General features: G+C 49.5%; 1 protein-coding gene across 2 annotated transcripts in view; it reads right to left on the bottom strand.

The window, feature by feature from the left end:
* Positions 1 to 2,331: 2,331 nt before the first annotated feature.
* MEGF11 (multiple EGF like domains 11) overlaps positions 2,332 to 13,728 on the bottom strand; it is a 212,456-nt gene continuing 201,059 nt past the window's right edge. For both annotated transcript variants that reach the window (XM_074155366.1, XM_074155367.1), the window contains 3 exons: positions 12,466 to 12,522; positions 5,414 to 5,620; positions 2,332 to 4,885 (listed from right to left, as the gene is read on the bottom strand). In XM_074155366.1, coding sequence (XP_074011467.1) covers positions 4,725 to 4,885; positions 5,414 to 5,620; positions 12,466 to 12,522 — 425 coding nt within the window. In that variant the 3' untranslated portion in view covers positions 2,332 to 4,724. The remainder of the gene's footprint in view (positions 4,886 to 5,413; positions 5,621 to 12,465; positions 12,523 to 13,728) is intronic.

The following is a 13,728-nucleotide window of genomic DNA, read 5'->3' as shown; positions in this document are numbered from 1 at the left end:
GACGCTGAAGTGGAAGTGCCCCTGAGAGGGAACCGAAAGGGTGGTGTAATACAGCTGCTGCCTTCACTCACACCGGGCTTGCAGCTTCTTGGGGCTGCGGCAGGTCGTAGCGGTGGCAGTTTGGCAGCTTCAGGAAGCTTTTTACGCTCTGGAAAGTCCGTGGGTTCGCTCTAGTCAAACCCCTCAATGGCTTTTACAAACACGGTTGGTTGGTGTTTTTTTTTTTTTTTTCCCCCATTGCCAACAGTAGGAAAATCCAGTGGGACAGCAAACTACTGCCTTCTACAGCAAATGATTTAAGCTTTTTTGATCCCGTGTTGGTGTCCTGCGGAAGAAGGTGTGCACAGGAGCCAGTGTGTGTTGTGTGTGATGTCCCTGCAGGCAGCAGTCACCCCCAGAGCCTGTGGGGCAGCGCTGGGGGCTTTGGGGACAAGGACAATTCAGGGCCGTTTAGCATTGCAGGAGAGTCTGAGGTGTAGGGCTGGGGCTGTGGGAGCTCTTCTCACCGCGCTTTCTCTGCCCACACTGGAGCATATTTTGGAATTAACCAAATTACCGGGGTAGCCAAGTTCTAAATTTGTCAACTGGAAATGCAAGATGAGTTTCACTTCGCTTCCTTTTCTGATTCGCGTCAGCAGGCAGCTCGACTCGGCTGCCGCCTCGGGTTTGGATTTCGCACGGTTTTACGCAAGATGCTTCCTTCTGCAGCGAACGCAAGCCCTGCGAGGGCACAGACCCCTGCTTGCGTGTGTGCACGTGGCTCTTCCCTCGCCTCCCAACAACCAGAGCTGTGTTTAAGTCCTGGGCAGCCGGAAGGCGGCTGCGTGTGCTGGTAAGCAAAGTAAAAACTCTGATTTATTTATTTTATTTTTTTTTCTCTGCCCACCAGAACTTTAATAATAATAAAACAGGCCTTAGAAATGCTTTGCAAAAACTGGTTTTGTACTTCTGAACTGCTGCGACTCGGAACATAAAATTTTCACGCGATAGTTTGTAAAGCCCTCATGAGCTATCAGCTTCTAAAGCAAAATCCAATGGTGTATCCACGGAGATGTCACTTCTTACCCATTAAAGCCCTTGCCTCCCGTCCTGTGGCTTTTGTGCTGCTTTTTCCTGCCTAAGCCCCGCGGTGCTGCGGCAGCGATGCCGGCTGGCCCCGGCTTGGGTGACGCTCCTGGGACAAAGTGTTTCACAAAGTGCTTTGGGAGAGACAACGGAGGATGTTATTCCATCTGAACACGGACCCAGCCGTGCGGTGTTCCCGTTTGGCTGCCGATTAATCATTGTCTTCTGTAGCTGGCATTACTTCTGCACTGAAGTGTCTCTCCTCTGATTATTAACAGATGCTGCTTTTGGGCCCCGGAATGAGCTTTCTGAGTTTCTGGGAACTCTGTATAATGCTGCAAAATTGGCTTTCCTTGCCAAAAGCTTTTGCTGTCATCTACATATTTGAAAGTCCCAATCTTAACAATTAGGGAGCTGTTTGGTGAGCGTCGGCGGTTCTTGTGTTTGATGAGAGTTGAGCTTCTGACTCCTGAGCAGAAAGGACGTGGAATTGTTCTGATTTAAAGACATTTTTATTAAGCTAGAATTACTTATTCTGTCAGTTCAAACCTGATGAATTTCCAGCCTTAAACAGCTTATTGAGTGTGGCTTGTCAAATAAGGAGATTACATGCTGGCCTTTAGTTAACAAGATTTTTAGAAATATGAAGCACAAATATTGAAAAAGCTTCAGCGTGTAGCAGTCTGCTGCCTTGCCTGGGCGTCAGTCATTCTGAAGGTGTTTCTGCTGCAAATCTCTGCTCCTGCTTTATTGATGAGGCTGCCTGGGACCCCTGTGGAACCTGCCGCGTGTCCTGCCTCATCGCCGCCGGGCGCGGTAGGGTGACGGTGGTGGCCCGTGTCCTCCAGTGCCCACAGAAAGGCACAACCACGACACGCGCTGAAAAGCACCGGCCCCAGGTTGCTCTTTGTGGGTGCGTGGGAGCGTCTCCGGCTGCGTTTGTGCATCGCCGGGGTCTCTCGCTCAGGTTGAACTGCTGGGGGACTGGGGCTACCAGAGGAGTTGTGAGAGATCCATACAGAGCCAGTTAACGTTTGGTTTTAAAGCTGGGCCTTGCTTGAAATTAACTCCAAATTGCAGTCTGAGTTACAGATTCGTGTTTTCTGAGAAATTCTGCAACCTCTGGCTTGTAAGCCTGATGCCTTTGTGGATTTTTTCATTGCGGGGGGCAGCCCCTTCCTGACCAGCCCCATCGCCTGGAGAACTCGGACCTGAACACGGGCTGCAACTTTTAGGCTGCAAATGAGGACGTTTGAGAAGTACACACTGAGAGAAATTCAATTTATTTTGTACAAGGTAGAATACCTTTGCACAGTGAACAAATATATTACAAATCTGTCTTGCCTTAAAAAAGTATTGCCATTTTGGTGCCTATTTCCTAAGCTAATGCTAATATACAAGAAGGTACTTTTTTGTTGGTTTTCTTCGTTTGTTTGGTTGGTTTTTTGTTTTTTTCTGTTAAGCTCTATGCACATCCTTGCATTTGGTTTGAAAATTCAGCTTTGAAAAAAAAAACCCAAACCAACTGAGCACATCTCTGCTCTCTGGAGTCTCATCGCAAACTTTACAGGGACACACACACCCCAACGTCGGTCGGGCCGGCAGCTGAGGCTGCTTGTGCTGGACGTCAAGGTAGGTCTCTAACAAGAGGATTCCTTATCCAACTGCCTTTCTCTTGATGTTTTTGAGGTAAGTCTTTCAAATACGTAAAATATATTCCTACTGGCCCTACAAAATAATTGCCTACTTGCATCTCAAATAAGGCTTTCCTGGAAAATAAAATCGCTATTGCTGATGGGTCATTGCCCCCATGCAGACATGCAGCATTCACGGAACTACGTAGGCATCATCCTGCAACAGGAGCATCTGGAGGCCTGGGGGGGGTGTCTCTGGGCTCAGCTGTCTCACCCCAAAATGCTTGGTTTGCACAGAGGGGTTCAGAGCCAACCAGACGTTCCCCCCCCCCCGGCAGGGTCCTGGCTCCTCCAGCAGCGCGTCACTGGGGCTCCCCGCACCCTGATGCGAGCCCGAGGTGCCGCACGGGCTGCCAGTGGGTCGGTACCACCGTGCCAGGGGCTTCCATCCCCGAGTCGAGGGCTGAGCCTGTCTGTGGGGACACGGGCTGAGCCCTATGAGGCTGCTCCGAGTGATCCGACACCTGCTCTGACTGGGAGCCGGGGTCGAGCCACTGCCACCGAACTGGAAGGCTCCTCTTACCAGCCCCCTCGACCAACAGGTTACGGGAGGGACCATGCTTGGAGCAAACTGGTGCTGGTTTTGGTCTCTTCTACTTCCATCAGACTGGCGAATGTGCAACAGAATTACTTTTTTTTTATATATTTAAGAGGCAATCAACTTGCTACTTCCACATTTGCCTAATAAAATTACATACTTAGAATCAATACTAGTTCATGCTCAAAATCTACAAGGAACTGCTTAACGGCGAGTATTCTACTTTCTAGGTCAATAAAGATTACAAAAAAAAAAAATAGTAATCATGGTGGCTTAGTCCAAAACTTTACCATGGGCCAACCCCTTGGTAATTACTTCACAAACAGCTGCTGAAAAAGAAAAACCCAGTTTCAGCTCAATTTAATGACATTTCAGGTAGAATCATCAGTAGATAAAGTTGCACTACATGGTAATGCACGTCAAATTAAAGGGTGTCCTAAATGGCATGCTGTTCAGCGGAGCACGATGAGACGGTTTGTAAAGATGCTCTGGAGAAGCCGAAGTGTCTCAGCTGTAGGAAAGGAAACCAAACCAGGGTTAGTCTCTGCAAACCTGGCCCGGGGGGCGGGGGGGTGTAAATCAAGGTGCGTGGGTTTACACCACCTGACAAATCTGGTGGGTTTATCTAATAAAATAGAAGCTGTATAAGGAAAAATCAAAACCCATCTCTGCCAATCCAAATATTTTATAGCTTGTTAAAAGTGTGGTAAGCTGGGAGTGGGACTCTTTGTTGAATCTCAAGTCATTAGCAAAGATCAGTGGACATTTGCCAAGATGTTACATTTTTAAAAACCGCACAGAATGTGTCTGTGTTAATATTCCTCAACTCAAATACCCTGGTACTGAATATAAAGATGAACAATTCGGTGCTAATTACCAAGCATGATCTGCACAGGTTGCACATGGTGATGGCAGTAAATGAGGTTTCCAGACAGTGAAATGACAAGTTTCCCTGCTTTCGGTCAGAAAAATGTCCCATTTCCATGACAAAGATGTAAAATATATTCCAGCGTATTCCTAGTCACCTTGTTCCTAACAGTAAAAGGTTTCTTGATGCAATTGGTAGAAATGTACATCTATAAGTCCTTCTACTTAGCATGTTTTTGTGTTTTATTTTACAGCAAAGCCAGGGTTAGAACACACGCCACGGAGAGTTTTCGCCTGGAGCGAGTAGACACCTTCCTGGGGTGACGTACTCCAGTCACGCGTGGAGGAGGTTCTCCTTAGTTCCTGTTACCCATATAAAAATGTCTTTATAAATAACATCATGCAGCAGCAGTTGGCCCAAGCTGATGTGTTACGTTAGGTCCTTGTGTAAGACAGCCTGAAGTCCCGTCAGCGTCCTGCAGCGCAGAAAAGGATTGTCTTCTCTTTTGCTTCCTCAGAGTCTGTGTTTGCAGCACCGCGCAGCAGTGAAGTTCATCCCTTTAAGGCTGCTTGTCCCAAGAGGGCCCGTGCGTCGGGCTGTGCCTTACGGGGAGGAGGTCGTAGTGACTAGGAATGTGACTGTTCCTAGGCAGGTCGTATGGATTTTGGAGGTAACTGGCACTCCGACCGCGGGCGTCTTGGACCACGCTGACAGTGGGCTCTGGGGAAGCAAGGAAAACCGGGTTATGGTAACTAGCGGCGCTCCCAGAGTTACTCTGCTCAGGTATTTTGTCACAAGCACAGAACGTCAGCTTCCCAAAGCATCACTTCCCCTCGCAGCTTTACGGGCAGCGCAGGGGGCAGACTAGGGAGAAAAACACCAAGCGGATCCAAGGACAGGTAGTTCCCAAAGCCCTGCAGATAATGTCTTCGAATGATCAACACTTCCACACTGTCAAAATCTTGCAGGTGGACTTGGCAGTAGTTTAAAACAAAACCACGGTGAACCGCGGCTCTCCAACACCGGGGCTGGAGGAGCAGTTTGGTGCTCTACCATGCTGACATCCACCGCTGCCTGGGACTCAGCTCCCCAAATCAACACACTAATGCTGAGCTTCTCCCAGCCGGCACCTCCCTGCACCGTGCCAAGTCCATGGTACTTGTGTCAGGAAAAGAAGGAAAATCGGCATCTACAATAAAAACACCCACTGGGTCGGAATCAACCTTCTGCCACCCACCCCCCACTTACCAACTTCGTAGATGTTTTTATTGGCTGTGGATGAAGTTGGCATTTCTGAATATGGGGACTCTCTGTGACCAGGCGATTTCATTTCCACGTAGCTGCTCTCGGAGTGTTTGCACGTTAAAATGGGGGGGTCTTTAATGGTGGCGTATGGGTTTTCACTGCTGTTCAGGGAACAAGTGCTGGAGCTGCACACAGATTCTTTCATATAATCTGCAAAACAAGAGGGGAGTGGGTGTGTTAGAGTTGTTAGCGTGCTTAGGTTAATTACAACTGAACCTCTGCAGGAGGTGGTGGTGGGGGGGGGGGGATCACAAGGGGGCATGGGGGTAAGGAAGATCCTTGAAGCATCCAGCACAGACACCCGACGCTTGTGCTCTGGGTGCGTCCAGACCATTGCATCCACACCTCACTACCAGGAAAGAAAGAAAAACCTGCTCGATACCGAAGGTTTTCCTGTAAAAGGTTCTAGTTGTCATTTACTGCAATATTTAATTGGAGGTGGCAATCCTTTCCCTCCCTCCCCCTAAGTCCTAAGGAGCTCCTTTTGAATCCTGCCCCACCGCAGACCCATGCAACGCAGCGGTGGCAGATCCGCTCTGCAGGCAGGACCTTCTGCTGGTACTTGTCCTGCTGGGCCAGCTACAGGGCTAGTGTCCTGGGGGCTTTGGTCAACATCAAATGCCGTCTGTTTGAAAGCAAAACATTTCCAGCAGGCAAAGAACTGCAACAGTGCAGCATGTGTCCCCTGAGAGCTCCCATTTCTGGGGCCATCCAGCACCAGGAGAAACCCACTTCTTCACATTCCCTCTGCCATTAAGACTGGGAGGAGGCTGCTCCTGCTGGTGGGGAACGCTTGGGTTTCCGCGGGGGGGGGGACGAGCCTCCATCTGAGCCTCACTTTTGCTCTGCTTTGTTATTTCTCCCCATTGCTGTAGAAATCTACTGCTCCTCTCCTCCAGGCTGGAGAAAACTGGAGATGGTGACGGAGGAGGCGCTACATGGGGAGAACAAGGTTGGCGTGAGAGCTGTAACCACCGGTCTCCCCTGTCGGTCACCCTGGCTGGGGTGTGCCAGCCTGCTGCAAGGTACAGCGCCAGTCTTGCTTTAAAAATAAATAAAATAAATAAAAAAAAAAAAGAGAATAAATAGGTCTTAACATTGACATTCAAGAACGTGCCATTGCTGCTGTGTGCATCCTGCTGGGCAGTGCCATTAATTTAGAATTAGAGCGATGCAATGAAAGATGAGGCATTTTCTTGTGCTGGGTTACAGTACAAAGGCAGATCCTGGTATATATGAAATACTCCCGGTGAAATAGCGGGACTTGCAAAATAGCTGCAATCCCAGCTGCCCCCGCTATCTAGTATGGGAGACAAAAAGAGAAATTCAGGTTAAGAAATAGACAGACAACAAGATATCGCTTCTCCGTTACAACCCTCGCCTCTCTGCCTGTCCGCCCCGTCCTGCCGACTCGCTTGTCGGGTCTGCTCCACTCCGTGGTGCCGCACTCCCTCCATCAGCTCGGGGGCTGTGTCTCCCTGTGTGTCCCCATCTGTCCCCGACCCTGATGCCCTTCCTCTTGGCTCAGCTGGGGGATAGCACGGGGCAGGCGTCCCGAGCGAGGTGTCGGGTCCTGCCCCACGGCTTTCAGCCAGCTATTGCCTTTCTGTGCTCCAATTCCAGTGATACCAGCCGATCTCGAGAGGCTTCAGCTCTCAGGGTTGGTGAAACCGGCTTGGTGGGAAGCTCTACTGCAAAGCAAACCAGCTGGACCGTGCTGGGACCATCAGGGACGTGAGGGCTGGCAGAGGCCCTGGCACCAGTGCAACCTTTGTTTAGTAATGAAATTGAGAAACTCCTGGTCTGCCTTCAGCCTGGGTGAGCTTAACAACGCCTTTGCTTCAAAGTGAAACACGTCTCTTTTGGTACATCACAGGAGACAGGAACCAAAGCAACACAAATATTCCCCCACTGCAGGGTTTGGCCTCCAGCTTTGCCAGCCCCAGCCCGGTACGGGCCAGTCAGCGAAAAGCTGTCCCCTCCTGTCCTTCTAATGAGCCATGGAGCAACCCTGCGAGACCAAAGGCTTTTGTACCTGAATGAGCCCAATATTATTAGCTTTTGCTATGTATATGACTTAAATTAAGGTCCCGTGCAGTGTAGGATCTGTTAGTGCATAAAGGTGAGGAGACAATAGACAGAGACTAATAAATCCTGTAACAAAGTGAAAAATCTTTAGGCTAAAAATACCTGTGCTGTATGGACTGGGCCCCACTCTTCAGTCACTGGGAAGGTTGTACATGGGTGAGATGGCTCACGCGGGCAAGGAGCTGGAAGCTCCCGGTGCTGCCTAAGCTGATGCTGGTGCAGAAGCACTCACCGCTCCAGGGACATGGCCCAAATGAGGGGCAGAGAGTCAGCCCTGAGGCTTTTATTTCATTCTTAGCCAAAAAAAAACCCCTCAGCTCCACCTGTTACAGCTTCTGGTGGCTACTGGGGGTATGCAGTGCTCGTTAGGAGAGCCTGGGCAGCCTTTAATAAGCCAACTCTAGATTTTGGGGCAAGAGGACATGAAGACTGTCGCAAACGTCTCATGCTGTTGAGCAGATGCCGACGGGGGCAAAAGGCAGGAGCTCACCAAAGCGGGCAGCGTGAAGAGGTGCCTGCGGCTTTCGGACCCTGTGAAGGGGACAAAAGGGAGCTCCAGGTGCCAGCGTGAGGCTGCCGAGAGCCCACTGCAAAGCGCTCCCTGTCCGAGGCTGGGAGGGAACAAATCAAACCAGACCTGGGTTTAGGTTCATAAAAATGTAGATTATAAAAGACTGAAAAGGGGGAAGAGGGAGAAGTCCTGCTCCCGCGGTGCTGTAGCACACAGGTAAGTAGCTCAGTGCTGGGTTGTTTATGGAAGCGGGCACACCGGAGCTGGCATAAGCAAAAATCCCAGCATATCATGTATTTCATTAAGTCCAGTTCAGCTACTTTTATCTTCCCAAGCTAAAATTCACCTGTACAGCTGCTGGCGCTGACACTACCCCCCCAGGCCGGTGTCCCTCAGGCTGTAGCCACAGCACCAGCCCTTCCCTTCCCAGGCCCGTCGCAGAAAAAGACCAGGGAAATGCCACTTGGGCTATCCGGACTCATCTGGCCTCTCTCAGGAATTGCCTTTTCCCAGTAGGTATTGAGAAACAGCACGCCCAAGAGCCGATTCCCGCTGACGTAAATGGGAACTCCGTGTCTAGCAAGGGATTAGCCCCTTCGCTCCGGATACAATATAAATTAGGGAGCACCAGCGCCTGTTTGGTAACGTGCTATACCCCAGGGAGTCATTAGCCCACAAGACACGTTACGCGCAAGAGCGCAGAGAATTTAACTCTAAAGGATGCGGAAGCATCTGAGTTACTCTGTTATTAAGGTAATTTGGGGATAATTAAAAAGCCTGGCATCAATTGTCAAATCTCATTTCATGAATTAATTTCACCCAGAACAAACGTATTTAGGGCTTCTCAGCCCATTCACCCCGCAGGCCATGCGTGAGCTCTGGCGATGCCGCCTCGGCGTCCTCCTGTGGTACCCACGGGGTCGGGCTCTCCTGGAGGGGCAAAGCTCAGCCCGGCCGGCGGCACTGCCGCTGAAAGCGCCCCATCAGCTGGACACGCTGGAGAAATATGGGGAATATGCTCTAATTTTGAAGCCCCTGTCTTCTGTGTTGCCTGGATACCAATCACCAGACCTTCGAAGGAGGTTTTATTTTTGTTCCCAGGGACTGGAAATGTACTTGTGCCTCCCACAGACCAGGTTCCTCTCTTTTGCCCTAAATATCCTCTGGCATACTAATGACAAGCCTCGGTGCCTTGCTGCCACGTTTGAAGTGCTAAGGAAATATGATGTACGCGGGTAAAAACACGCTCTCCTACTATTTAATCACATTTATGGGTGACGTTCAGTGTAGCGTGCCTTTCTGGCTGCTTTCATTAACCTGGCCAACCTTCGCTGCTGCCAGGACAGTAACACAGCCATCGCTTATTGCTGCTTCTCAAGAGCGTCACACACTTGTGGGGACACGTTCCTGTACAACAAAGAAATGACCCACGCTAAGCCAAGCCCCGGGTCCCTCAGGTAAGTGCATTAGTGTTTCTAACTGCTGGGATTTTGCTGGCCGTCGTGCAAAGGGTAGTGATTTTTGCCTTAAAATATTAGTGCCTGCAGTTGTATTATTCCACCAGTACGTCACCATTCACTCAATAAAACCCCCTAAAAAAAAAAAAAAAAAAAAATAGAAAAGTGCTTAGCTGCAAGGAAAAGCTTGGAAATGGTGTCACTGACCACCCTGCACAGGAAAGAAACTGCTCTGGACACCCTGTGACTGGTCAACCACTGTCACCACGTGCCACAGGGCTCAGAGCTGGCATTGTGGCATCCAGCCCCTCGCTGCCCCCAGGGTTCCTGCTGCTTTTCCAGCGCAAGGAGCCACCAGACACCTCGGTGTGAGCTGGGCTGGTCTGTGGTTGACCCTGGCAAACGCAAACCGGCCATGCCTAACCCCCTGGGCCTCCACTGGCAGCACGGCCACCGCATTTCTAGCGGCAGGTTGCAAAAGGGACAACCCTCTCCTGGCTGCCCTGCTCTGGGGACAGCCTCCAGCCAGGCCAGTGGGGAGCAGGGGCTGCGGAGCTGGGGGCTCTGGCCTCCTCAGAGGAGAACTGGGGGAAGCGGGTGGTGGACCAGGTCCACCACAGCCTGAACTCAGCCTCAAGCCAGGGAATCCCCGTGTCCCCTTCCAGCAGTGCATCCCGTGCAGCGCTCTGGGCTGGGGTCAGGAGCACCAAACACGATTTTCAGCTGCTGGGCAGGCTTTCTCCAGCCAGACCTAACAGGTACTGATGGGAAAAGACATCATCTTGAAAGTGGGTAAAAGTATATAAACACAAAGCACCCGCCTGCCAAGTCTTTTTGCTGACAGAATCCAATTGTTTGGGACTGGGAGTTTCTTTTATCTGAATGACCCGGCTTATTAGATGCTTCCTCTCCATCTTTCAGATGAATGTGGCTCATTAGGGCCAATGCAAGACCCATCAGGACGAGGAGGGCCGCACACTGAGCAGGTCACCCGGCTCCTCCCGGCGGGGGCTCAGCTGGGACCGAGAGTGCCCACGCTGCTGGCACAGCCCCGGGGCTGCCCGAACCCAGACACTGACCTTCAGGCTGGACTGTGGGAAAGCTGTAGCCATCCGAAGGCAGATGCTCCTGAGAAATCTCAGCTGCCGACTACCTGCAGGTTAGCTACCGAGACCCCCCTGGGACATTGGGGATGTTCTGCGTCCCCGGCACCTTGCCCTTGCCGGCGCCAGCCGTGCCTGGCTGTGACAGCTGAGTGGCCACAAAGAGCGTATCAGCTTCCCTGACATGGCTTCTAGGCCTGTTTGTTTTTTGGTTGTTTTTTTTTTTTTTTGATTCATAAGGAGATGTAAAGAAAATGGCTCAGATTCTAAATAATACACAAAATATGCAGCAGCAGCAAACACATTTCACAGTTTGTTGTTACTGTAATTCACTTTCTCTCGTTCACGCTGGTACCCCGCTCTCTGTGGGGCTGTGTCTATGGATGGGAATTCCTACTGCATGTGTTCAAAGCTGCTTTTTAACTTTTTAAACACAGTAATTTATTTTAAACTAATCTTGAAATTAATAGTTCCATGTAAAGAGAACAACTAGCTATACTATAATAAGATTTTTTTTTTTTTCTGAAAAAGAGAATCGTTGAAGTAGCTGGAACTAGTGGATTGAGTCAAATATACATACATAACCCTTTCATATGTTAAATTTACCTTTATGGAGAAAGACTTGGTGATGGATTATTGGTTTCCTTCGGTGATTCTATGTGGTAAGGTGATGTTTTAGCAAATACTATACTGCTTTATTTTGTAAACAGCAGCTACGAAGTGATTAGTGCCCTCTAGGCCTGGCTATAAGATGGTCGTTGACCTTCATGTGGACTAGCTCTCGGTATTCCCCGTTAGTTCAGCTGAAGGTCTTGCTCTCTAACACCTCGGCCACGGCAGCCCAGTGGGCGAATTGAAACCAGCTCTATGTGAAGGTACCATTTTCCCCATTATTCAGCTGGTACCAGCTCTGGGACGTTACAGAAAGAGCCTGTGTGGTATTTACCCCCTCGGCTGATGGAGGGACGTTCCCAGCTGGTCTATACAGACACAACAGCCTTGAATTCAATGACCTTGGCCTGAAATCTGCCTATTCTGAATGAGACGGGCTCCTTGCTCCATATTGTGGGCCACAAGTTCAGTGTGCCAAACCCCAGCCCAGTCAGTCAGGAGCTTGGGGGGGCCACTGCGCCTCGCGGTCTTGTAGTCCATACATAACTGGAATATTTTGAATGTAAGCCTGGAGGACAACTGAAATCGAAAATCACTGGGCCTTGTGCTCATGACTCATCTATAATTCCTTTTTAGAAGTGCCCGGGAGTCAATGCCCATTAATTGCTTCGTGCCAGCGTGACTGGTTAATGTACCGAGTGAGGTCTTTTCTCAAGCTCTGCTATAAATCTCTCCCAGTGAAGGCCACGTAGCAGGGTCAGCTTGTTTTCTAGCGGCTTTGTTTAAGCTCAGGATAGCTAAGGGCCTTATGGACCTGTGACTTAGCCGGGAAACGCACCAGTCTATCATCAGCAACTGCCACCAGAAAGCCCTCATAGGATGGCTGAGAGGTCCTAAAAGAGCTTCCCTTGGCCGAACGGCTCCGCTTGCACCTCCTGTCCCTGCAGCAAAGCCCTCCCTTTTTATCTTAACGCTGCTTTGCCGAGGCAGGAGCCTTCGGCCTTGCAAGGACTTGCGTCCATAATTCATGGGCCCCAGACATCTGGCTGGGAGTCAAGAGCGCTGCCAGCTGAGCCACGCAGGCATATTTTGTAGGTAATTGCTCTGTCCCTTTCTGTCTCTGCACGGTCACTCTCCCGGGGGCTCAGGTCTCCTATCTCACCTCTTCTACGACACCCTCCTCAAACTCTTTGCCAGGGTGGCTGCAGGCACTGGATACCATACCTTTGAAGCTTTTTTCCATTATGTATGTGTTCTGACGTCTATCCATCCCACAAGCACCTGCATAAAAATGATATATAATGGAAAACAAATAAATATTTATGTAAATTGGATTGCTTTGACTACTGAGCAGCACATATTCTTTCCTCTAAATTGTACATCAAGGCCCTCATTTAGGGAGGCTCTTAAGCACATCCTCAGCTGTAAGCATGCACTCAGCTTCAGTGGGGATTCTGTCCACGCCGAAAATTATGCATATGCTTAAGAGCTTCCCGGGAAGGGAGGGCCTTCCTGAGGCAGGGTGCTGCTCATTACCAAGAACAGCTATCCATCAGGAGAACAGGAAAAAAAAAAAAAGCATCTGTCGATACCTTCATTATTGAAACACTAAGTTGGGTTACTAAAAGAAGCCTAAAACATAATTTTTTCAAATTTGAGTCTGCGGGTTCCATTATTCCGTGGCTAATTTTAGGCTATGTTTCTTTCATGGATAGTACGTTATTTAATTCATAGTCTTAGATTCTAAGGTGTGTACAATCTTTCTAAATTAACTTATATGGCTTGGCTTATGAATTTGCACAGTTCAATAACTGATGTGACAATAGTCCCTAAGTGGCCACAGGGGTCTGGAAATGTAGCAACTGAGAGCAAAGATTTCTGTCTTGTGCGACTCCATAAGAACTTGCTGCTCCTTATCGGGGCCGACACAAAAGGGGACGGGAACCTTTTCTGTTTTCACTACTGCAAATTATCCCAGATATCAATCAAAAGGAAAATCTAATGTAAGCCTTTAAATCTTTTTAACTATAGGGTCTGATATTTTTTATTGACTAGCAAAATCAACACAAATTTGGTTACTGAGATAGAAATGTCTTTGTGGCTAATGGGATTCCCAATCAAACAAATAAGTTCTGCTGGTAAAAGAGCCCTGCAAACAGCGTGTCCCAGAGGTCTCCCAGGTATTTGTCCTTGCATGTCCTTTGGTCTCTACAGAAAAAGCTGTCACCACCACTGGCAACGCCGTACCAGTCCCTTCTCCACAACAGCCTTGCCTTTTTGCTAAATAAGGAAAAAACCACTACATTGGACAATAAATGTGTTAGTGGCACATCAAAGACAAACCCCTTTGCTCTGATTCTCAGCGTGTCCATCCCTGAGCACAAGAAAAGGGCTGGTGGTACACGACTGGCTCTCTGTGATGGGGCTCTTCCCCTTCTGGCCAAGAGCGACACCCCCCAAACCATTTGGGAACCTTCTGCTTTGTTT

The sequence above is a fragment of the Numenius arquata genome, chromosome 11, assembly GCF_964106895.1.
Source record: "Numenius arquata chromosome 11, bNumArq3.hap1.1, whole genome shotgun sequence".
Lineage (NCBI taxonomy): Eukaryota > Metazoa > Chordata > Aves > Charadriiformes > Scolopacidae > Numenius > Numenius arquata.
This window is presented reverse-complemented; position numbering and strand designations above follow the sequence as displayed.